The following is a 26,519-nucleotide window of genomic DNA, read 5'->3' on the forward strand; positions in this document are numbered from 1 at the left end:
CACGCCCCGTGAATTATTTAAATAGTGTTTAAGGAGTGTTTCCTTTAGTTGTGAATGTTCGAAGGCACAGTTTGCATACTGTTTTTTGCAAATGTATTACTCACTGACCATCCGCCTCGAACGCGAAGTACTTCCATGCATGACTCTTACTGACTTTCTTTTAGACAAGTCAAGGTGGAGCTGCAGCTGCACTTACCGCCATCTTTCACATATTGGATCCCCGGTACCTACGGTACTGTTCAAAAATGAGAATTTTTGAACAGTTTTCAGAATTGTGGCATCGACTTGGTACCGAAGTATCGGTTCTCTGGACATGCCTATTGCCGTTACACCAGACTACTGATAGATATGTCATAATCCATGTATATCCAATCCATATGCAAAAAGTAATGTGTGAATTCTAAATTTATAAAAACATTTGACTTGATGTGAACATATTTTTTTATTATAATGTTAATGGTGTCACTGTTCATTTTCTTAAAACAGAATGCAGACTTGGAAATGGAGAATAATTCCCAAGAGAGCTCTACTGACAAGGAAAGAAGCACTGAGCCGAGTGCTGTTGAATGGCTGGACACCAGTGGGAATGGGACCGATCCTTCCACTGCACAAAGAAGAGGAAATCTGCACTCCCTGACCTCCTCAGGCAGACATTCAAGAGCACCAGGACACCTTTGGTTTCGGCAACTTCCATTGCTGAAAAAGAGATCAGACATTACCAAGATGCTCCACCTCTACCACTGACAGATAACCCATTGGGATTGATGAAAGTCTCAGGCACCAGTATACCCACCCCTTGCCAAGTTGGCATAAAGGTATCTGTGTGTCCCGGGGACTGGTGTATCTGCAGAAAGAATCTTTTCGACTGCTGGTGACATGATCACTGCTCAGAGGAGTGCATTCACCACTGAGCATGCTGATCAGTTCCTGTTCCTAAAGAACAACATGCATATTTGAGGATGAATTTAAATGTTCCCAGGTTTACATAAAACAAGCCGAATGCCCTGAAGTGCCCAGGATTACATAAAATAAGTTTATTATTCTTGTTAATAAGCAGTGAGATGTCATCGTCATCATCCGCTTATCCAGGGCCGGGTCGCGGGGGCAGCAGTCTAAGCAGAGATGCCCAGACTTCCCTCTCCCCAGACACTTCCTCCAGTTCTTCCGGTGGGACGGGACCGGAACACCTTCCCAGGAAGGCGTTCCAGAGGCATCCGAAACAGATGCCCAAGCCACCTCAGCTGACCCCTCTCGATGCGGAGAAAGCTCATTTCGGCCGCCTGTATCTGGGATCTTGTCCTTTCGGTCATGACCCAAAGCTCATGACCATAGGTGAGAGTAGGAACGTAAATTGACCGGTAAATCGAGAGCTTCGCCTTGCGGCTCAACTCACACTTTCTTCACCACGACAGACTGATACATTACTGCAGAAGCTGCACCGATCCGTCTGTCAATCTCCCGTTCCATCCTTCCCTCACTCGTGAACAAGACCCCTAGATACTTAAACTCCTCCACTTGAGGCAGGCACTCTCCACCAACCTGAAGTGGGCAAGCCACCCTTTTCCGATTGAGGACCATGGCATCGGTTTTGGAGGTACTGATTCTCATCCCCACTGCTTCACACTCGGCTGCAAACTGTCCCAGTGCATGCTGAAGGTCCTGGTTTGAAGGGGCCAACACGACAACATCATCCACAAAGAGCAGAGACGGAATCGTGTGGTCCCCAAACCTGACACCCTCCGGCCCCTGGCTGCGCCTAGAAATTCTGTCCATAAAAATCACGAACAGAACCGGCGACAAAGGGCAGCCCTGCCGGAGTCCAACATGCACTGGGAACAAGTCTGACTTACTGTCGGCAATGCGGACCAAGCTCCTGCTTCGGTCATACAGGGACCTTACAGCCCTTAGAATAGGACCCAGGACCCCATATTCCCGAAGCACTCTCCACAGGATGCCGCGAGGGCCACAGTCGAATGTTTTCTCCAAATCCACAAAACACATGTGGATTGGTTGGGCAAACTCCCATGAACCCTCCAACACCCCGTAGAGGGTATAGAGCTGGTCCAGTGTTCCACGGCCCGGACGAAAACCACACTGTTCCTCCTGAATCCGAGGTTCTACTATCGGCCGTATTCTCCTCTCCAGAACCCTGGCATAGACTTTCCCGGGGAGGCTGAGAAGTGTGATCCCCCTATAGTTGGAACACACCCTCCGGTCCCCCTTCTTAAAAAGAGGGACCACCTCCCCGGTTTGCCATCCCAGAGGCACTGTCCCTGACCACCACGCGATGTTGCACAGGCATGTCAACCAAGACAGCCCCACAACATCCAGAGACTTGAGGTACTCAGGGCGGATATCATCCACCCCCGGTGCCTTGCCACCGAGGAGTTTCTTGACCTCTGTGACTTCAGCCTGGGTGATGGAAGAGTCCACCTCTGAGCCCTCATCCTCTGCTTCCTCAATGGAAGATGTGAAAGCGGGATTGAGGAGATCCTCGAAGTACTCCTTCCACCGCCCAACGACATCCCCAGTTGAGGACAGTGCCCTACCAACGCTGTTTACAGTAGAGGTGGGCAGCTGTTGCAGTGAGATGTGTATTTGTTTAATGTGTTTATTATTTTTTTGAAAGAGGAGTGTGTATTTTTGCATACATTTATTTGTTTTAGTTTTCTGTAAACTTAATTTACACAGCTTGAAAATCTTTTAGTGAGGCATAGTTGTGTGCTTCCTTTAAAAACTAAATTTTTTTTTTGCTTTCTGGCAGTTTGGTCTTTTGGCAGTTTATGGCTGTTTCACATTTGCATGATGGCCCCCTTGGACAAGGACAAGTTGCTCTGTGTTTGTCTGTGTGTGTGTGTGTATGTGTGTGTGGTATTTTGTTTAATTAGAAAAATATATAAAACTTTATCAGATTGCATGGTTCACCATACAGACCTTCAACAATGCAACTTAGTTTTGCTGAAGATTCACGTGACCATGCGAATATCTGTGCAAAGTGCAGATGCAAAAACCACCAGGTGGCTCCCTATTAACAATGCACAATTGTGGCTGCTCAATTATGAAGAAACTTAACATACATAAAGGGTCATATTCTAACCATGTTACACACAATTATATTAATATATATCATTTATAATGAAATGCAATATAAAAATACTCTTTATAAGAAGACTGGTTTTAAAGAATGGTTTGTCATGTTTTGATAGATTTGCATAGGTATCATAACCAGTCATAAAAAAAACTTTCATATTTCAAAATGTTATTCCAGCAGACATGACACCTTATGATATGGTTATGACCATGTTATGACACTACACTTCAAGTGTTACCAAACATTTTGTGAATACTTGCCAAAGAAAAATGTGTAAAGACTCAAATGTTAAATTTTTCCAAGTCTTAAATTACGCATTCACAGATCTTTAAATACAACTACAAAATACAAAACCGTCATTGTCATGAACACACCGACAGGGTAGAGGATCCACGCGCAGAGTGCTATATTTAATAACAATCCAGAATACACAAGGCAGGCAAAACAGGGCAGGCAAGGGTCAGTACACAGGTCGGTCAGAATCATGCAGTGGCACAGAAGGACGAGAGAGAAAATTAAGGTCTAAATACAAATGGGCTAGCAGGTGGCCTGGTACACAGAGCAAAACACCGGAATAGAGTAGCTACGATAGGCTCAGTAGATAACAAAGGACGCTACAAACAGGATTTAACTAAACAGGAACAGAGAGGGGGCAGATGAAAAGAAACAGGTGAAACTAAGGAAGACTAATACAGGAAAGCGGGCTACGTTCAAGAAAGCGCAGAAACAACATAACAAAACAAAAAGGCAAACCCAGCCCTCACAGTCGGGTGGATTGTGATTTACAGGTGTGCACTTCGCTTTATTTACCTACAAGACATTTGGCAGTAATCTGAGACTGGATATGCACAACTAATCTTTGCAATTTCCACGTTTTAACTTTACTGAAGCGCACTTACTCAAAGAACAGTATAGGCAGATGTAAAGTTTGTCTATGAGGACCCACATTTTTGCAGGTGGTATAGCTGCCCATTCGTCCAGGTCATGCAAAGTCTTTGGTCGTTTTGCATGAACCGCACGTTTGAGATCCCCACCAGAGTTGCTCGATGATATTAAGGTCAGGAAAATGTGATGGCCACTCTAGAACCTTCACCTCTTTCTGCTGTAACCACTGGAGGGTCAACTTGGCCTTGTGCTTAGGGTCATTGTCGTGCTGGAAAGTCCAACATCGTCCCATGCGCAGCTTTCGTGCAGAAGAATGCAAATTGTCAAATTGCCAGTATTGTATGATAACATGCTGCATTCATCCTGCCATCAATTTTCACAAGAATCCCTGTGACTTTAGCGCTCACACATCCCAAAACATCAGTGAGCCACCACCATGCTTCACAGTGGGGATGGTATTATTTTCACTATAGGCCTTTGTACTCTGTATGTTTGATCAATTACACAAATATTGAAAAGCTAGTCTCTCTCTCCAACTTATAAGGCCAGTGTCTTGTGTTCAGGGGCAGTGATGAATGGAATGTCGGCTGAGCAGGGCCTTGGCTCCTTTTAGCAGTAAGAGAAACAGACCTCTGCCTGTGCCATAAAACCACCATAAGAAACTCTTCTCTAGGAGGAAGCTCATGAACAGCAGGGGGTTATTATTATTTACATCCTACAGGTGAACAGAGCTCTATTCCTTATGGGGAAGAGCATAGTAAACTTGAGTCCCCATATAGTATCTGTCTAGATTAGATATATCTCAGCCTTTGACCGGGCTGTCTGGGCAACCGACATTCTATGATTTTCTGTCTCCTGGAGCCATTTGTGCAACCTTGTATTTTTAGACTACCTCATAGTGGCTACTATTCCTTGTATGTACATTCTGCAAATTCTAATTCTGTCATCTGTACTGTTGGAAGAGAATATAAGCTTGAAACTTGAAATGCACAATCAGAACAATCTATCATGACACTATTGTCAGTATTGTGACGGTTGTTCCTGTGGTGCTATGTAATTAAACATGAAGTAATCAAAGAAGTTAAAGAACAAAAAAATAGATGTAACAGATTATTTGATATCAGTAAGATAAATCCTAAACGTATAGTATAGCCAATATGGGGTTCCCAAAATCTGTTATGTGAGGGAATAACTGTTTCGACACTCCCAAAAACGTATAAGTGAGGGAGCTAGCTGACCGGTTATTAACTGCCGCTGAGTGGTTAGAGTCCCCTTGCAGGCGATTAGACAGGTGTGGGTCACATTACTCCCCTTGGTAGGTTGCAATAGCAGTGGTTGACGAATCCCTATATGCCATACCAAGGCTGGTCCTAAAAGGAAGGGTCAGTTACTGATTCAAATTAGTTTATCCAAGAAACCCTATGTTGAGGGTACCCAAAAAACTTTGGTGAGGGGCCATGTCTCCAAACATAACACTTACTCTGTTTGCACTCTATTCTTCAACATCTGGAGTTAAGATCTACATATGTACGTGTCCTCTTTGTGGATTTTAGCTCTGCGTTCAACACCATCGTCCCTGTAAAGTTGATTCATACTCTACAGGAGCTAGGTGTTAGAACATGGATTTTCAACTTCCTATGTAATAGGAAGCAAGTGGTTAAAATGGGTGATTACGTCTCACAGTCAAAAATCTTGAACACTGGCGCCCATCAGGGCTGTGTCCTTTCCCCCCTACTGTATTCTTTATACACACAATTTTGTCAATCACACCAGTTCAGTTTTTTTGTTTAAGTTTGCTGATGATACCTCTGTAATTGGTCTTATTACTAACGAAGATGAGTCTGACTACCGCAGAGAAGTGGAGGGGCTGGTGAAATGGTGCGAAAGCTTTTAACTTGACACTTAACATCTCTAAAACCAAGGAACTGGTAGTGGATTTTAGAAGGACCCCTAGTCCCCTCCCTATGCTCTCCATTAATGGAGTGGAGGTGGAGAGGGTCACTTCATTCCAGTTCCTTGGGATCACAATCCAGGAATCTTTATCAAGGGAGCAGGAGGTAACTTTTTCAATGCTTGTCTGGTTTGGTCACACAACCGCTCAGGACAAAATCAGAATGAAAAAAGTGGTACGCAGAGTATCAAAAATCATAGGTTGTAGCCTCCCTTCACTTTCTTCACTTTTCTCCACCAGAATAATCAGGAAGGCTAAAAACATCATTGCGGACTTCTCTCATCCTGCTCACTATCTATTTAATCTCTTACCATCAGGAAGAAGATATAGGAGTATTAAGACTTCTACATCACGTTTTAGAGACAGCACTTACCCTTTGGCTATTAGGCATCTGAATTTGCACTGATTATTTGCAGCATTCTATCAACTGTGCTCTTCATTGCCGTGGGGTATTGTCTTTTGTATGCAGGGTTTTGGTCTAATGTCCCATTTGTACTTATGATGTTTGTCTTTTAAGTTTTTGTTTTTATGTCTGAGAGTTGTACCAAGACAAATTCCTATCAACTTGTTGACATGGCAATACATTTAATTGAATTGAATTATGGTTGTGACCATAAAGCTCTATTTTGATCTCATCACTCCAAATTACAGTGTGCCAGAAGCTGTGAGGTGTGTCAAGGTGTTGTCAGGCATTTTGTAACCAGGCTTTTTTGTGGCATTGGCGCAGTAAAGGCCTCTTTCTGGCAACTCGACCATGCAGATCATTTTTGTAAAAAATCTTCTCAGAGTCTGGTATAACAGTTGATTATTTCAAGTTTAATTTTGTGGATCCACTGGAACAATTGCTTTCACAAAACAGAGTATAAGTACAGTGACCAACAGAGTAGTGTCATAACAATTGTTCTGATGACCTATTATGGCTTCTAGCTCTTTATACTCCCCCTTATCAGCCCCCAAAATATTATCTCTAATCAAGGGCGTAGATTTGGTTTGAACATTGGGGGGGTTTAAAGTTGTGTGCTGCCTGTTTTTTTTTTCATGTGTATTGTTATTGGATCATCTTTCTTTCTTTCTATATGCTTTAACTGATTACAAAATCAACATATACAAATATGAAAGAGACAAAATTTAGACATTTATTTTAAGATTTTTACATTCCATTTTAATGCATTTAATTTTTTTAAAGGGAAACACATGGGCTCTTGAACAACTGTAAACATTAAATTTAGATACACCACTTGCTCAAAGGCACAGAACAGTGATTATGATTACACAGTTTAAATGAAAGCTCCAAATATCTGCTTGCGTCTCTCACAACCAACAACAAATTCTTGAGATCCTAGAGCAAAATGCCCAATTTTAATTTGACGATTGCTTGCTGATAAAAAGGAAATTAGCATATTTAGACCCGACAGCACTCACCATGAGAGAGAGACCTTTCCAGTGATATATGATATGACAGGGTACAAACAGCGATAGCGCGGAGCAGCAAGTTGATTTAGAACGACAACTTTTGATGAATTTAGGCGAAATCAAGAGACTCAAATAGACTAGAAATGTAGTAAAATAAAGACCTAATGTGTATTTTTGACTTTTTTTACACCACAAGTCTGAAAGAAGTCATGTTATTGAAGACAAATAGCCCCCATAGAGCCCCAAATCTCAACATTGACCAGTGAAAAAAACGATGTTTTTGCCTGCCGTGTCTCGCCTTAAGTACAGAAACCGCCAGTAAATCGTTCATCCATCCAATTCGTTAAAAAGTCAGATTAATTTAGGAAGAAAACAAACACCGATGTGAATACTTTTGTCATTGATAATTACAGACACTATTGAAAAATGAACTAGCAAAACAGACGGCTGATTTGGTAACTTGTTATACTGATAAGTGAGCTATAAGTTAAATACATTGAAATGGAGATTAGCTAGCTAAAATATATCTGGTTTCACTGGTGTGTACTTAGCTATTACACAATATTCTCATACCTCATTCTCAGTACATGGTTGTTGTTTTTTTACATCCCTCTCTGACCAGCAGTTAAATAAAGTCCGCTGTGCAGCGCTTCTCTTCATTTTTGAACGTTACCCGTCGTCGTGACTCGTGTGCTCTCCACTCGCGTTGTTTTGGAAAAAGTGCGCCTTGGGCGTTACCAATCGGTTCAATGGAGGGGAGTATTATTATTATTTTTTTTTCCTATTTGATTAGGACAAACTCATATTTGAGTAGGAACAATTATTGTTACAAAATATATGAATTCTTCATACTTTTCATTTGATCTACTGTAATTCTCATGTCGAAATATTGGGGGGGGGTTGTAACTGATGGATTTGAATATTGAGGGGGTTACCTCCCCCCCATCCCCCCCATAAACTACGCCCCTGTCTCTAATGCTATGAAATACATACAAAACAAGTCGTCATACTAATAGGAAAAAAAGATAGAACCCTATACTGCCATGGCAACCATAGTTCTCGGTCAGAGTTAACAGACCTCCTTATTTGAGCTACCCCTAGTGTCCTTCACAAACGGAAGAATACAGAGAAGACACAGGCAACTTTACCTTGGAGCCAACTGAACCGGTTTGTAGATAAGATAGGGTTGAGGCCTGGCGCCTTGGTTGTGGCCCTAATCACTTCTAAGAACAGGGCATGCTGACCTAGGTCTTCTATATGTGGCAACCATGAACAGTCTAAAGCAATCTAAGGCCTAATCTAAAACAGTCAATCTATTACAGTTAATTTGCAGAATAATGGATAAAATTGAATAGGGTAATTAATTCATCTTTAACAATTCCTCCCCTTTGTCCCAACAGGGACAATATAAACAAAATTAATTTATTACAAGAATGCTTATAGAGAATTATTAAAAATAATTACATATATCAGATGAATTACATATCAAAAACATCCTGGATCTTAAGGATCAGGAAGTCAGTTACTTTAAATAAGTTACATATGAATCAAACACTGTCAATCAAGACAGTTGTTATGGTTATACAAATTATACAAAATACAAAGAACTGAAGCAGGAGGATCTGGTTCTTCTGTAATGGGAGGGTCCATCATCGTAGTCGTCCTGTGGTTCACCACACTGGGCCAAGGCCCCTTCTGGGTTTGATGTATACCATTGTGACAACTCCAGGTTAACTATGTGAACATTTACACCACCATGGACTTGTGAGGTAGTCAGTATCAGTAGATCATTTCTAAACATTGGGATGTCTTAGACTAATGCATGTCTTTTAGCTCTATGCCAAATTGATTATTATTGTAACACAATACACTCAGGGCTACTCGACAACTGGCACGTAGGAGGAGTACTAACAGGCCTATGGCCACTATGGCTGTAATGACTATACCAATCCATTCAAAGACTACCCAGACTATCCAGGACTTATGTTATCTTTCACCATTGGGCTTGGCCCACATTTACCCGGCTGGGTACTCTTGGGAAACAATAAAGCACACGTGTCACAGTCAGAGATTGGAACAGACATAAGGGGCACAACCCCTGTGGAACTGTGTGGTATTAGCCCACATATTACGCATTTTCCTTTCTTTATGGCTTTTGCAGGAGCGAGAGCAAGTTGGCTATATAAATTACTAGTCCTGCCTTTTAACGGCATGGTCCTGAACAAAAAGAGAGGCTGGCGGAGTGTGACCAACCTCCTTGGGTGAATCAAGGTTTGTGTCGGTTACCTTGGGTCTGTTACAGTTTACCACTACCACCTGGTGGGCTGGTCGAATCACCCGGTTCTCTTGTTTTGGAGTTCTTTCAGGGGTGTAGAAAATACAGTAGAACACCGTTCTAACTTCATATCTTACTGGCACATGGGTTATCATTACTCTCTCTGGGCAATTGTTGCCTATAACTGCTTCCTTCTTTTCCTGGTCCCATGAAGCTGTTTTGGAGGCGCTACTTGAAATTGAACCTTGTGCCCAACAGCAACAGATCTGAGGCACAGAGTCGCTTACTACAGAAGAAGATGAGACTGTTGTGTAATGCACCAAGACTGAGGCAAAGAGGCCTTTTGGGTCAATATCAATGGACAGCAACAGGACTATGTGCCAGGTAAAGGGAGAGAATTAGCGTATCGCCTTATTAGAACAAACAAATGGTCTTAAGAAGCAGTATATGGTTATCTCTGTGGTGAGGTCTTATCAATCCAACATTGGAGGCGCTACTGAGGCGCATACTGCTAACAATACTTTGTCTCTCTTGGTAGGCCAGGAAACCAGCAAACCTCTCTCCTATACTTATAACCAGTCTGGCGCGTTGGCCCCCTGGTGAAAAGAAGAAACTTGTCAAACATAGGGTCTTCTATTAGAACTTAGTCTTGGATGTTATTAGTCTCTTGTGTACGTGGTATGTCAGTGCAGGTGTGGGTGTATATCAGAAGGTCTGTGTGGATTCTACAGATGGTGTTTATTAATTTGAGATTTAATAACATAGAATTGCATGGGCTGTTCATAAAAAACAGAATTTAATCGTAGAAGCATTAAATAAAGCAGATCAACAAATCAATGTTGGGTGGGAACTAGTATACTGCCACCACCTCTCATCACGGAAAACAAATACACCTTAAATATATATATATATTTTTTTTTTTACATATTTGGGAAACACTTAAAATAACAGAATTGGCCAATTAAAGTTTAGTGGGGAGTATTTGATACACTGCCAATTTTGCCTACTTACAAAGCATGTAGAGGTCTGTAATTTTCATCATAGGTACACTTCAACTGTGAGAGACCGAATCTTAAACAAAAGTCCAGAAAATCACATTGTATGATTTTTTATAATGAACTTGCATTTTATTGCATGACATAAGTATTTGATCACCTACCAACCAGTAAGAATTCAGGCTCTCACAGACCTGTTAGTTTTTCTTTAAGAAGCCCTCCTGTTCTCCACTCATTACCTGTATTAACTGCACCTGTTTGAAATTGTTACCTGTATATAAGACACCTGTCCACACACTCAAGCAAACAGACTCCAACCTCTCCACAATGGCCGAGGACCAGAGAACTGTGTAAGGACATCAGGGCTAAAATTTTAGACCTGCCCAAGTCTGGGATGGGCTACAGGATAATAGGCAAGCAGCTTGGTGAGAAGGTTACAACTGTTGGCGCAATTATTAGAAAATGGAAGTTCAAGATGACGGTCAATCTCCCTCGGTCTGGGGCTCCATGCAAGATCTCACCTTGTGGGGCATCAATGATCATGAGGAAGGTGAGGGATCATCCCAGAACTACACGACATGACCTGGTCAATGACCTGAAGAGAGCTGGGACTACAGTCTCAAAGAAAACCATTAGTAACACACTATGCTGTCATGGATTAAAATCCTGCAGCGCATGCAAAGACCCCCTGCTCAAGCCAGCGCATGTCCAGGCCCGTCTGAAGTTTGCCAATGACCATGTGGATGATCCAGTGGAGGAATGGGAGAAGGTCATGTGGTCTGATGAGACAAACATAGAGATTTTGGTCTAAACTCCACTCGTTTGGAGGAAGAAGAAGGATAAGTACAACCCCAAGAACACCATCCCAGCCGTGAATCATTGGAGGTGGAAACATCATTCTTTGGGAATGCTTTTTTGCTAAGGGGACAGGACGATTGCACCATATTGGGGGGAGGATGGATGGGGCCATGTATGGCAAGATCTTGGCCAACAATCTTCTTCCCTCACTAAGAGCATTGAAGATGGGTCGTGGCTGGATCTTCCAGCATGACAACAACCCGAAACACACAGCCAGGGCAACTAAGGAGTGGCTCCGTAAGAAGCATCTCAAGGTCCAGGAGTGAACCCAATAGAAAATCTTTTTCAGGGAGCTGAAAGTCCGTATTGCCCATTGACAGCCCCGAAGCCTGAAGGATATGGGGGAAGGTCTGTATGGAGGAGTGGGCCACAATCCCTGCTGCAGTGTGTGCAAGCCTGGTCAAGAACTACAGGAAACTTGTGATTTCTGTAATTGCAAACAAAGGTTTCTGTACCAAACATTAAGTTCTGCTTTTCTGATGTATCAAATACTTATGTCATGCAATAAAATGCAAAATAATAACTTAAAAAATCATACAATTAGATTTTCTGGCTTTTTGTTTTAGAATCCGTAAAAATTATAGTAACCTTAGATCGCAAGATGCAGGCCTTTTAATTGTCCCTAGAATTTCTAAACAAACAGCTGGCGGCAGGGCCTTTTCTCATAGAGCTCCACTCCTGTGGAATGATCTGCCAATTAAGGTTAGAAATGCAAACTCAGTGCAAACTTTCAAGTGTCTACTAAAAACTCAGCACGGTTTATAATTAGTTGTAGCCTGGCCCAGGGGAGTGAAGGTGACCGGTAGGCTTGATACTGTCCACCCTTGCTGTCTTGCCAGGTGGGCTCTCGTCGCCACTGGGATGCCCTCCCTCCAATGCCTTTCGGAGTAAGTAGTGGAGCTCTATGAGAAAAGGCCCTGCATCCGGCTGTTTCTTTAGAAATTCTAGGTACAATTTAAAGGCCTGCATCTTGCGATCGTAGGTTACTTGTAGGTATGTATGGCTGGATCATTTCAGCAAGGTAAGTAGGAGCTAGTCCATGTATGGATTTATAGGTTAACAGTAATCAGCCCTAACCCTAACAGGCAGCCAGTGTAAGGACGCTAGGACAGGAGTAATGTGTTCAAAAAAATGTGTTCTAGTTATGATTCTAGCAGCCGTGTGCAGCACTAATTGAAGTTTATTTATTGATTTGTCACGGTAACCGGAAAGAAGAGCGTTGCAGTAATCTAGTCTAGAAGTAACGAAAGCTTCTAGATTAGAAGCTTTTTCTGGATACATTTTTTTGCATCCGTTATTGATCGAAACATTGCAAAAATCTGAAACTTTCTAAGATGAAAATAAGCAACTCTTGAGACATATTTTATATATGTCAGGGTCAAGGGTAACGCAGGTTTTTTACAGTTTTTTTGACCTAGGTCGTCTTCTGTATGTGGCAACCATGAACAGTCTAAAGCAATCTAAGGCCTAATCTAAAACAGTCCATCTATTACAGTTAATTTGCAGAATAATGGATACAATTAGAATAGGGTAATAAATTAATCTTTAACAGAAACAACCACACCGTATTTTTACCTGAGGGTTTTTCTTTGTATACCTGACCTTGGCTTGGTATCAAGAGATCCTCGAATTTTCCTCTTCTTTATTAGTGATTAACCAATACTGCCTGGCATTTGTAAGGCTTTGGACATCTTTTTATATCCTTTTCCATCTTTATAAAGTTCCATTACCTTGTTATGCAGGTCTTTTGACAATTATTTTCTGCTTCCCATGGCTCAGTATCTAGCCTGCTCAGTGGATCCATGTGAGAGCTTACAAACTCATTGACTACACTGGGAAACAATTTTGAACGTAATTTCTGTAGAGTAGGATTTTTCACTTAAATTTGGCATTTTTAAAAATACAGTCAGTTTTCTTCGAACACGTCAAGTTTTTGCCGGACCACGTAAGCGGAGCTGGCCTAGAAGAGTGAATGTCTCTTACAGTGTGAGTGCCTGACTGAGTGACTGAGTACCCTTGTTAAATAGCGTAGTGGTTAGAGTCGCAGACTACGGAACAACAGGTCCTGCATTCGCCTCCCATTACTGACAAAACATATTATGCCTCAGGATGTGTTCAGGACAGAGAAAAGCTTCGATAGCTACAACTTTATGTAGCTACGTAATCGGAAGCCTAAAATGAAACGGTTCTGGTGGATATTAGGATTTGTTCAAGATGGACAAAAACTTTGCTGACTATACGTTTCTCTTGTCTTTTCACTTGATGAAAAAGTCTGTTATCGTCACCTATATTGATACAGTAGATATTGCATGAATTTCATTCACGAATGGCTAATAAGCTGTTAAAACGGCCACTGACAAAAGCCATAAAGTTCATAGATGCTATTTGTGGTGGAGGAAAACTTGATCATGGCTGCCTTTGTTAGTTCTCTTCGCAAGTGCCTAAACAGTCCTGATTCATGAGACAAAGCAAGGGTATCCTGTAGCTCAAAAGTTGATGTGATAGGAAAAAATCATTTTTGGATTCAGATGCCAAATGTTAGTCAAAAACCAAAAACCAGATCAACTCAAAGAAAATTGTGTTCCCCAGTGCTGTTTATACACAGACACTAATTGCAATTTGAAAAGCCACAGGTGTGGGAAATTTACCTTTAATTGACATTTTCACCTATGTGTGTCACCTTGTGAGTCTGTAACAAGGCTAAACATTCAAGACTGTTAACTTTTGATGCGGGCCATTTGGGTGATTTCTGTTATCATTATGAATTAAAAAGCCGCCAAATAACTATGATAATAAATGGCTTTATATGATCACTATCCTTAAATAAAAGACAGGTTTTTTGCATGATCAGTCATATTTTCAAAATCAATGCCAAAATCTCACAATTTCAAATGTAGTAAGCTAGTATGCCAGTATTGGGACCTATTGGGACATACTACCTCGTCATAAAATTGCATCTTGACATATGATCATTTTGTCATGCGTTTAACATCACGCTAAGTTTGAATATTTAGCTAGACCCCATTAAGCATTGTGTTAAACTGACTAACGTTTCTTGTTAAGTTTACTTAAACTAGAAATAGAATCTATGAACTGAATGGCTTTTGCCCCTGGCCATTTTGAAAGCTTATTAGCCAGTAATAGGCCTACTAATATCTACTTAATACTTTGAATAGTCATAAGATTTGAGCAATTGCTAGCGAGACTGAAAATTAACTTTACACTGCCAAAGCTATTTAATTTCATGGCACAACAACGTTCATTTTTCTTTCATTCATGAATGACATTGATACAATAACTATCAATATTGGTGACGATAACTTACTTTTGGATAGTATGATGCATACTTTGAAAATCCACCTGAAATACTCGCAATATAACCGTAATCAGTTTTATTTTAGGCTTACTATAACATAGCTACTGAGGTTTGTAGCCAGCAAAGTGTTTTTCTATCCTGAACAAATTCAGTGCCATTGGACGCCATGCATACCCATGCCATCACATTACCTCCACCGTGTTTTACAGATCATGTGGTATGTTTCGGATCATCTGACCCATTCCAAGCCATTCTCCATACTTTTTTCTTCCCATCCTTCTGTTTTCTGGCAAAGTTTAATCTGGCCTTTCTTTTCTTGAGGCTTAAGAATGGTTTGCACCATGTGATGAACCCTCTGTATTTGCTCTTGTGTAGTGTTCTCTTTATGGTAGACTTGGATAATTATATCCCTACCTCCTGGAGAGTGTTCTTCACTAGGCTGGATGTTATGAAGGCGTTTTTCTGTACCATGGAGGGGATCCTACGATCATCCATCACTGTTGTCTTCCATGGAAGTCCAGGCCTTTTTGTGTTGCTGAGCTCCGAATGTACCGAACTGTTGATTTGGTCAATCCTTATGTTCCTGCTATCTCTCTGGTGGATTATTTTTTCACTTGTTTCACTTGCATTGAGAGCTCCTTTGACCGCATGTTGTGGGTTCACAGCAACAGCTTCCAAATGCGAATGCCACACCTGGAATCAACTCCAGACCTTTTACCTTCTTAATTGATGAAGAAATAATGAAGGAATAGCCCACACCTGTCCATGAAACAGGCTTTCAGTGAATTGTCCACTTACTTCTGGTCCCTTGAAAAAGAAGGGGCTACATAGAAAAGTGCTGTAATTCCTAAACCCTTTCAAATTTGGATTTGAACATCCTCAAATAAATTCTGAGAGACTGCACTTAAGCCCATATTATTATATATATTATTATTATTATCATATACACTATATTATTTAAATGTAACTTGAATATATTTTGATAAAAAGACAAAAATAAAAAAATTCTGTCAGTGTCCAATTATTTCCAGACCTAACTGTATATTTTTTGAATATATATACACTACTTTTGATTGACAGGGGTTTAGACCTATTAAATTAAAAAACATTCATTGGAGTAGTACAACGCAAGTTACAAATCTTGAAATTCCACTTGCATGACAGACCAGACATCATGTAATGTAAAGTTGATCAGTCTTATTTTTCTTTACCGGAAAGGAAGGAAGCTACATCTTTCTAGTGGATACTTCAGAGAAGACTATGATCAGTCATTTGCAATTCCAATAAAAACTAAATATAATGTAATTGAACAAAGTAGTAAGGTAGACATATTATTGGGAACGTGGTTGTATTTTTTATGTACTATTCGTTGCTAACCACCTTGCTGAAAATGTTTACATTGTCACAGAAGTATCAGAAATGGTAATAAATGACCAGCTAGTTAACATTTTTATGTCTCTAATAATCACAAAACATTGATGACTTGATCAAATGATTACTCTGTAGTAGAAGATTTATTTCAAAACTACTGACAGTGCTGTTGGCTATGCTGTTAATGGGGGTTCTACTAGGTCTGTTTTGAAAAGAACCAGTAGCCTAAACGTCACAAATTATAATTAACGCAAACACAGTATGGCAGGCATATAGCCTATAAAGTACTGTTCTGGTTTTATAGAGACATTTACATTTTCAATGCTTCCCAGTAGTACATCACTACATTCCCAACGGTTATTAGTTATCTTGCCTTGATCTGCAAATACTATCAAACATATGCTTTGATAAATGATGTTAGCACTAAGGTTCAAAGAATGTGTAACAAATATAGTTAGTAAAAGCTTTCAAATTTGATGGACAGCTGTGTATTTTGCTATTATATAGCTTTATTAAGCCATGCATGCTAAAATGATTAGTTTTCCGTCCATCTTGCTGAAGTTATTCTGTCTCCTAGAGATGTACTTTGGTTAACGTACTTTGGTGTGAAAAGCGCAAATCAGTCATGGAACAACAGCAAACGACCTAGTATCCCGATTAAAACGAGATCCTATATGGACATAAACTTAAAGTCCGCTCAGCAAGGAAGAAGCCACAGCTCCAAAACCGCCATAAAAAAGCCAGGCTACAGTTTGCAACTGCACATAAGGACAAAGATCGTAGTTCTTGGAGAAATGTACTCTGTTCTGGTGAAACGTAAATTGAAATGTTTGGAGGAAAAAAGGAGAGGCTTGCAAGCCAAAGAACATCATCCCAACTGTGAATCACAGGGGTGGCAACATCATGTTATGGGGGTGCTTAGGATGGACTGGTGCACTTCGCAAAATAGATGGCAACATAAGGAAGGAATCTCATGCGGATATATTGAAGCAACAACTCAGGACAACAGTCAGGAAGTTAAAGCTTGGTCAAAAATGAGTTTTCCAAATCATTAATGACCACAAGCATATTGCCAAAGTTGTATAAAAATTGCTTAAGGACAAAAAAGTCAAGGTATTGTAGTGGCCAAGCCCTGACCTCAATCCTATAGAAAATGTGTGGGCAGAACTGAAAAGCTAACTCAATTACACCAGTTCTGTCTGGAGGAATGGGCCAAAATTCACCCAACATATTAGAAGCTTGTGGAAGGCTACTCGAAGTGTTCAACACATGTTAAACAATTTAAAAGCAATACTACCAAATAAAAATTGAGTGTATGTAAACTTCTGACCCACTGGGTATGTGATGAAAGACATAAAAGCAGAAATTCATTCTCTACTATTATTCAGAAATTCTTAAAATAAAGTGGTGATTCTAACTGACCTAAGACAGGGAATTTTTACTAGGATTAAATTTCAGGAAATTGTGAGCAACAGAGTTTAAGTGTATTTGGCTAAGGTGTATGTAAACCTCTGACTTAAACTGTATGTCACCTTTCAGAGTTTGAAAAAAAACAGTTTTGGCTGTTGCTCTACAGCTGCTGAAGTGAATTAACAACCAATAAAAGAGCTATGAAAACAGAAATACCTCATGGGTACCTGATTTGTACTATGTACAGTGCTTTCCAAGTGTGATCAACACCTTTGACACACCTAAAGTTTTGGATATTTTTATGTATAATTTTTGCATATGCTGTTATTTCTAAATGGTTAATGTAATACTAACATACTCTCATGTTAAAGCTGACAGTCTGTACTTCAACTCCATTGTTACGGTCTCATTTCAAATTTGATGTCCCACAGTACAGTCAAAACCACTGTTCAAATACTTATGAACTGCAGTGTTTATTATTTTGTTATTTATCTTAAAAATACTTACGAACATAAAACCAATGTCACCTAAAATAATTGATTTTGAGTTTCGGTATTTTAAAGTGAAAAAAACAAAATATCAATATACTATTTGTTATTGATTAATATAGGATAATTAGTCAGGGGTCTGAATAATTTAGCAAGGCATTGTATTATCATGAATGTCTTTCTCCTCATGGTGATGTATCCTCTATGTATAGTCTATGTATACAAAGGTAGAAAGATGTAATATCCATCTGCATGTTTGGTTGTTAGTCTACATACTGGATATTACACTGAGCTCTGGCCGAAAAAAAGACGTGCTCTAGCATCTACTTTTGGTAGGACGGCACCTGCAAGCCAACTTGTAAATCGAACAGTTTTGTCTAACACATTGGTGTATCTGAGTTCCGAGTTAGCAAGGAGTGTGTGGCTCATTGGACTCCTATCCTGATCTTTGTCTGTCCCAAGCCCGCTAGGTTACATTGGGATTAAAAGGTTCTGAATTAAAGAACAATTTGGATTGACAAATTTCAACAACTTCCATGGATGAAGGTTTTTCTTTTTGGCCACAACATAATTTTTCTCTTGTTCCAGTATGTCTTAATGGATCTGATATCAGCACTGTTCCAACTGCTGATATTAATGGATGTATATATTTATCCCTAACCCTTTTCCTTAGGGTCATCGGATGAGGTTTCTCTGGAACCGGAGTCGGAGGATGACATGTCATTGTCTCATAACTCGCTGGATAAGCAGACCCAGCATCGTGCCAACACCACCATGCATGTCTGCTGGCACCGCAACACCAGTGTATCCATGTCAGATCACAGCCTGGCTGTGGAGGTAGAGAACACACAGGGTTGAGAACATACAGTTGTGGCCAAAAGTATTGGCGCCTATGCATGTCAAATAAATCAAAATTGTCTCTAAAATAAGTACAAATTTGCCAGAGTATATTGTCTCCAAAATTTGTTTCATTTTGTTTTAAAAACCTAAACATACTCAGAAAATGAACAAAACTGTAATTTAGAAAAAAGATTGAAATCTGGCCTCATTGCTGGCCACTTCAGAACGGTCCAGCGTTTTGTCTTGAACAATTCCTGGGTGCTATGTGAAGTCTCTTCGGGGTCATTGTCCTGCTGGAACCACAATGGAAAACCTTTCCTGAAAGTTCCACATTGTTCTTCAAAATGCCTTGGCATTCTCCTGATGTCATGTACACATTCAAGGCACTCTGGCAGAAGCAGCAAGGAAACTTTGAAGGTTTCATTTTGTTTTCTGTAAGCATAAAGATGGTGTGTTTTACCAAACCTTGGTGACAGGTAGTTTCAACTTACACTATCATACATTGTGCCTGAAGGTCAGCTTTAATCTGGCAGGTGGTTCTCTACCATTCAAGGTGGTTCTCTACCATTCAAACAATCCTTCACTTTTTTTTGCAGCCACGTCAAGAGAGGTTCGTTACAGTGGTATGGGTCATAACGTTTTTGATGCCATTATGTATAGTGGAAACAGAAACATCGAGGTCACTGCCGATGGACTTGTACTCTTGATGTTAATTATTGGCTATAATCTTGTCAGACAAATCTCTAGTTTTCTTTGTTTTCTTAATTCTCATTGCAGTGACATGTTTATCAATTCAAACTGGTTAAATTAGTTATTTTCATATTACACTCCCCTGCAACTCAGCACAGATATTTTCAATTGCAAAGTAAGAGAACCACTTGCTTACTATTTGTGGAAAATTATGTCCTTGTCTCGACCATTTCAAGCTTTCTTTGGATTTAATTATTCAGATTTTTTGATTTTGTTCAACTGCAAACCAATTAAATACATAATTGGATACCAAAAATGTATTGAATTTCTACAGTTCTCTAGTGGAAATTATACTTTATGTCCATATAAACAGCAAAGGTGCCAATCCGTCTGGCCACAACTGTGTCTCACACAGATACACACACACAGATATACATTTAGTGGTGGTTAGTGGCAAATTGATCTCTCAGTTGTATAAATCAGATAGGTATGCAGTATTACAGCATTGTGCTCCGGATACACACATGACTTGTCCTCGTCACCTCATCCCATCACATATTTCTTGCTTCTTTCTGGCCCATGATCTCCCATGGTTAACATTCTGACCGCTCTCCTTCTCTAACAATGATTTCTCTGTTTGATTTCAGACCTTTGCTGATTCTTCATGCATTGGTGTAACAGGTGTGAAACAAGCACCTAAGCACAGGTCAATTTTTTTTACAGGTTGCATTAATTACATCTTTTATACTTATAGTTGATCCCCAAAATGTTTTTACTTTGCGCTTTTGTTACAGAGAAAATTGGTTTTAACATTTGCTGAGTGATCACTTTTGGGGGGATCAAGTACAAGCGGAAAGAGAGAAAAATATAAATTAATATCGGTAAATTTTCCCATTAAGCCCTGTTTCTTCCATTTTTTTTAGAAAACTGCATGCATCGAGTTGTTGGGAACAGCCCGCTTCTCTACAGTCCTCAATGAAGCACTTTATAATCAAACTTCTCTTTTTCTTCCTATTCTGTTTCTGTCAATTTTAATTGTTACTAAATTATGTCTACTTTTCTTTCCTTTATTCCTTCTCTACCCACATTTCTTTCACTCGATCTGTACCTGCTTGCCTCTTGCTGGCTTGCCCTCTCTGCTTACCCAACCTCCAATCAGTGTTCAGTTCTCCTGCCGTGTCTCCAGAGCTCCCACCTCGCTACCTGCTCGGTCAAGGCCAAAGACCCAACACCATCACACATGTCTGCTGGTACCGCAACCAGAACCTCTCACTCACTGATTACCTGCGCATGAACCAGGTACCAGACAGAATCAGGGTAGTAGAACAATTTGCTAGACCAGAACGAGGTACTAGATATGGTTTGCGTTCACATCTAGTTTGTTTAGTCTGGATGAATCAAACACACTTGGGTTTCCCCCAACTTAGTCCAGTTCTTTGGGTTGCTGAGAACAAACCAATCAGAATTAGGGCAGAGCTGGCGATAATTAACTAGCATTCCATTTTATTTAAAACATATTTGGATAAATATAGAATTTAATTGGCTCAAATTCATGGGCCAAGTAATCTGATGTCTCATGGATTATGTTTACATTTAACTGTACATCATACATACATTATTAAAATGGTCTATGTTGTCATTGTATGGTTTATTTGGCTTGAGGGCTAGTATTAGATTTTCTCATTTAAAAAAGTCTGTCACCAATGGGGTGCCAGGTAGCATAGTAGATAGAATATATGACTAGTAACTGGAAGGTAACCCAGAGACAGCAAGATGAAAATGTCTTTTGTTTGCCCTCAAGAAAGACCGTTAACTCTAATTGCTCCTCTAAGTCACTCTGGATAAGAGTGTCAGCTAAATTAAGTGAATGCAAAGACGCATTGTACGTTATCGCTATTTGAAAAGAGGCACCACTTGTCAAGATGCTGTATATAAAGTACAACCTCTGTAAAAGCACATGGATGTGTTAAACAGACAACCAAAAACATAAAATTGTCACACATTTCATACATTTTCTAATCTTAGCAGAATTTGGATTGCGGAAAATCTGACACGTAGCAACCATCTTAACAAATCAAATTGCGACTGATTTATGGTCAGCATTATATGATTGACCTATTGATTCAAGAATGAATTATAAAAGATGTTAGTTCAATAACCACCCATAATTTCCCTTCTCCTGTTCTGTCTTGTCTTCAGAACCAGCTTTCAGGGTATCTCTTACGGAAATTCAAGAACAGCAACGGCTGGCAGAAGCTTTGGGTGGTCTTCACCAACTTCTGCCTGTTCTTCTACAAGACTCATCAGGTACTTGCCTCACACAAAACAAGTCACTAATTATCTTAATAATGCAGTGTTTTTTTTTTTACAATAAAATTCACAGCATATTTAGCCCAATGCAGGAAACTGAGTTTTATTGAGAAGAACACTAATTGTATAGAATCACAGCAAACTCAAAGTTTGCTTCCTTTCATCTGCCTGCATGAAGGATGACTTCCCACTGGCCAGCCTCCCGCTACTAGGCTACACTGTGAGCACTCCAGGAGAGTCAGACACTATTCACAAAGAATATGTGTTCAAATTGCAGTTCAAGTCCCACGTCTATTTCTTCCGGGCTGAGAGCGAGTACACATTTGAGAGGTACAGTTCAGAAATCTGCTTTAGTTATCCATAATTCTCATTTTTCATTTAAACCTGCTTCTTGTTTTTGGATAGAAGGTCAGTGTTGGGGAGATTTGCGTGTGGCTGTTACATCTCTGATGTACCCTCTTTTGCTATGATTTCCGTTTTTCTGCCCCCTCTCTTACTCCGCCCCCCTTCTTTCTTCTTCCTATGTCTCTCATCCTGCCCTCCCTCCCTTTCTCCTTTTCAGATGGATGGAGGTGATTAAGAGTGCGGCCAGTGCTACAGGCCGAATATGTCTCTTCATGCCTAAAGGTCCTTTCGAGAGGAACGGGAACTAAGCTCCTCCTGCCTATAATCTACTGTGTGCTTCCCAAAGTCAGCCTATTTTTATATTTTGCACTAAATTGGGAATATGGTTCTTTGTGGGACACAATCCTAGAGAGCTAGGGGCTGGGACCCATAGTTTTTCAGTCAATTAATATTGAAACTATGGTTCTCATTGTCATGTTAAAGTGACAGTCATGGATTAATTTTATTGAAAATACAATTTTCATTAGATGTTTTTTTTATGTTCATACAGTAATTTTTGCCCCCAGGCTTCATCGACCATCAGTATATCTGTTCATGTAAAAAGCGGTGAACATATTATATAGTTCAAGAAAGTATATGTAGTACTATTATTATGGAAATGTACTGTTAGGTCCTGAAATAACACTGACACAGGTCTTGTGATTTTGGCTGTTAACCAAAACATATTCAAGTTACAGTTAAATAATGAATATGGGCTTAAAGTGCCTCTCAGCTTTGATGTGAGGGTATTCACATCCAAATTGGAGGAACGGTTTAGGAATTACATCTCTTTAATATGTTGCCCCCTCTTTTCCAAGGGACAAAATGTAATTGGACATTTGACTCAAAAGCTGTTTCGTGGACTTATGTGGGGTATTCCTTCGTCAGTTAAGAAGGTAAAAGGACTGGAGTTGATTCCAGGTGTGGCATTCTCATTTGGAAGCTGTTGCTGTGAACCCACAACATGTGGTCAAAGGAGCTCTCAATGCAAATGAAACAGGCCATCCTTAGGCTGCACAAAAAATCCATCAGAGATAGTAGGAACATTAGGAGGAACATCATTATTAGATTAGATTCAACTTTGTCATTGAACAGTACGAGTACAGTACAGCACAATGCAGTTAGCATCAAACCAGTAGTGCAAATAGAAGAAGAGGGCCAATTCTATCATAAAGAGAAGACTTCACAAGAGCAAATACAGACGGTTCACCACAAGGTGAAAACCATTCATAAGTCTCAAGAATAGAAAGGCCAGATTAGACTTTGCCAAAAACTTTAAAAAAAAAAAGCCAGCCCAGTTCTGCGAACAAACAGCTAGAGACAGCTGCAGTAAAGGCCTGTCAAAGCGTCACAAAGGAGGAAACCCAATGTTTGATGTCCATGCGTTCCAAACTTTAAGCAGTCATTGCCTGCAAAGGATTCTTGACAAAGTATTAAAAATAAACATTTTATTTATGATTTTGCTAATTGTGCTTGTCCAATTACATTGGAAACCCTGAAATAAAGGGACTGTGTATGAAAATGTTTACAATTCCTAAATGTTCCTTTAGATATTTTTGTTCAACCCCTTGAATTGAAGCTGAAGGTCTGCACTTCAATTGCATCTTGACTAGTTCAAAAATTATGAAAATAATTTAAGTGTCAAAATATTTCCAGACCTAACTATATTAAAGTAAGACCAACTCAGCGTCTCACCCTAGGCAGCCATGACAAATCTACATAAGATGGCATGGGTTGGTTTTCCAGACAAAGATTTAGCTTAGTTCATAGTGATTTTTAGGACTTGAACTCTGTTTGAGAAACCAGATCATGGGTACATTTGAGGAATAGCTAGGGAAAATACAGGGTTAGTCTAAATATTATTGTTTCCTTTAGTCTGTAAAATGTTTCAAATGTATTATGTATTGTCTGACACAAAGATAAAGGCTTAGAAATCAACTGGAAGGTGGATGAGGACAAAGAAGATGCATGGAATGTGCAGAGCTTGCATGGATAGACAAGGAAGCATAACTTGTTGACCCAAATACTTTAAGTAGGGCGGTACAACTGCATTTATTATGTCCTTTTAAGTCACTGAAATGGGTATAAAAGCAGTGTCTCTCTGTGCAGCACCATTTCCAAAAATGTGTAAAATTTAAATAAAACAGAATGCAAAGATGTGAAATCATTCAAACCCTATATTCAATAGAAATAGTACAAAAACAACATATCAAATGTTGAAATTGAAAATGTTTACTGTTCCTTTATATGCCCAATTTGAATTTGATGCCAGCAAAACGTTTCAAAAAAGCTGGGACAGGGGCAACAAAAGGCTGGAATGGTGTGTAATACAAGAAGAAGTACCTGGTGGAACATCTTCCAATTAAATAGGCTAATTGGCAACAGGTCAGTAACATGATTGGATATAAAAAGAGCATCCCCGAGAGGATGAGTCTTTCAGAAGTTAAGATGGGTTGGGTTTCACCTCTCTGTGAAAGACCGCACTGGCAGCACTGCAACAATTTAAGAATGTCGTGCGCCCGCACTCAGTAGATGCTCTCTGGCGAAGGCGTGGGCAGACTCGAGCCGGTCCTGTAGCCTCCGGGCATAGTCTAGGCCGGCCAGCACTGGTGTTCCCTCTGGCGGGTGACCGAACACCATTTCAGCTGGGGTGTGGAGTTCCCTACCCAGCATAAGGAGAGCTGGTGAGCAGCCAGTGGAGTCCTGGACAGCCGACCGACAAGCCATGAGGACCAGTGGAAGGTGAGTGTCCCAATCTTTTTGGTGTTTTGCCGTTACCATAGCCAGCTGCTGAGCTAAGGTGCGGTTGAATCTCTCCACCAGACCGTCACTCTGAGGATGAAGAGGGGTGGTGCGGGTCTTCTCCACACCCAGTCGCTGGCACATTTCGGTGAACACCCTTGACTCAAAGTTCCTCCCCTGATCGCTGTGGATCGCCTCAGGTACCCCAAACCGGCTGATAAAACCCCCCAGCAGCGTGTCAACAACTGTCTCAGCCTCTTGGTCAGGAAGGGCATATGCTTCAGGCCATTTTGTAAAATAGTCCATTGCAGTCAACACCCACCTATTTCCCTTGTCTGAAATTGGGAAGGGGCCCACTACATCCACCCCCACCCTTTCCAAAGGTGACCCCACAGGGAACTGTTGCAGTTGGGCATGTGACTGGCCTGGTGGGCCCTTCCTAGCTCCACAGCTGTCACACTGTCTGCAATAGTCTTCTACGTCACGTCTATGTCGCCCCCAGTAAAACCCTTTCCTAAGTCGTCTTAGCGTCTTCGTTGCCCCAAAGTGCCCAGAGCCTAGGCCCCCATTTAACTGGCTTAACACTGTCTGCTGCAAAGCTTTTGGGACCACTACCTGCCAGATGACCTCGTTCCTCCTCGCTACCTCGAACACCTCCTGCAGCGAACGTGGACCCACCAGCTGGGTCTGTGCTCGCAGTTCCGGAGGAGCCAAAGCCAAGATGAAATTGTCACGGGCTAGTTCATCCTACACGATCGGTGACGTGACCGTAAGCTAGCCGGGTCAGGCCCTCGATGTTGTTAACCAACGATCTGAGCGATTCTCCCGGTAACCTTACTCTACGGCCCAGTGCCGGAAGAATTAGTTCAGGACGTCTGTCACGACCGTATCTCGGAGTAAGTGCCCCGACTAGCGCCCCATTATTACGTCTTTGCTCCGGGCTAAGCAATATCAGGCAAGCTACTGCTTCTCCGGATAGGCACATCGCTAACTGCAGCGCTCTCTGCTCCTCCCTCCAGCCAATCGAGTCTGCTAAGAGTTCGAATTGGGCCATGAAAGCTTCAAAGTCAGCATCACCGGAGAACTTGGGTGTCTTCAAGCTACAGTTAGCCACCGGGTACTGCGCCATCTTTGTTGACATTGCCATAGTGATGCTAATCGTCCCGCCGTGATGTCCGCATTGGGTCCTTCATGTCCGGAGCGGCGCCCTGTAGCTGCGTCAGATCCAGCTTGGCGGGTAAAGCACCGATGAAGAAGTTATCTCTCCCCCTCAGTTCAGTGTCACCTGCGGAGCACCACGATGTGCCCGACGCCCTGCAATCCCCCATGTCGATTCTGACCTCAGCCTGCTCTTCCTTAGGTCTCGCGCCCAGCATCTTCCCTCACGCGACTCAGAGTACGTTATCCGACGACTAAACTAGCCCTCCGACCAAGGCGGCGGTTCGAAAGCGCTTCTGACACCAATGTAGCGTCACTGCTCCAAATAGGGATATCCCGGGT

At 41.0% G+C, this 26,519-nt stretch overlaps 1 protein-coding gene across 11 annotated transcripts in view; it reads left to right on the top strand.

Annotated features, from left to right (window-relative positions):
* farp2 (FERM, RhoGEF and pleckstrin domain protein 2) overlaps positions 1–23,432 on the top strand; it is a 178,736-nt gene extending 155,304 nt beyond the window's left edge. For 2 of the 11 annotated variants that reach the window (XM_020044319.2, XM_020044320.2), the window contains 6 exons: positions 18,727–18,890; positions 20,231–20,264; positions 20,743–20,882; positions 21,783–21,890; positions 22,072–22,223; positions 22,456–23,432. In XM_020044319.2, the coding sequence (XP_019899878.1) occupies positions 18,727–18,890; positions 20,231–20,264; positions 20,743–20,882; positions 21,783–21,890; positions 22,072–22,223; positions 22,456–22,546 (689 nt within the window). In that variant the 3' untranslated portion in view covers positions 22,547–23,432. Of the gene's footprint in view, positions 1–18,726; positions 18,891–20,230; positions 20,265–20,742; positions 20,883–21,782; positions 21,891–22,071; positions 22,224–22,455 lie in introns of those variants that run through there. The other 9 variants (XM_013132847.3, XM_013132849.3, XM_020044321.2 and 6 more) reach the window with 6 other exon arrangements.
* Positions 23,433–26,519: the final 3,087 nt, after the last annotated feature.

The sequence above is a fragment of the Esox lucius genome, chromosome 8 (genome assembly GCF_011004845.1).
Source record: "Esox lucius isolate fEsoLuc1 chromosome 8, fEsoLuc1.pri, whole genome shotgun sequence".
Lineage (NCBI taxonomy): Eukaryota > Metazoa > Chordata > Actinopteri > Esociformes > Esocidae > Esox > Esox lucius.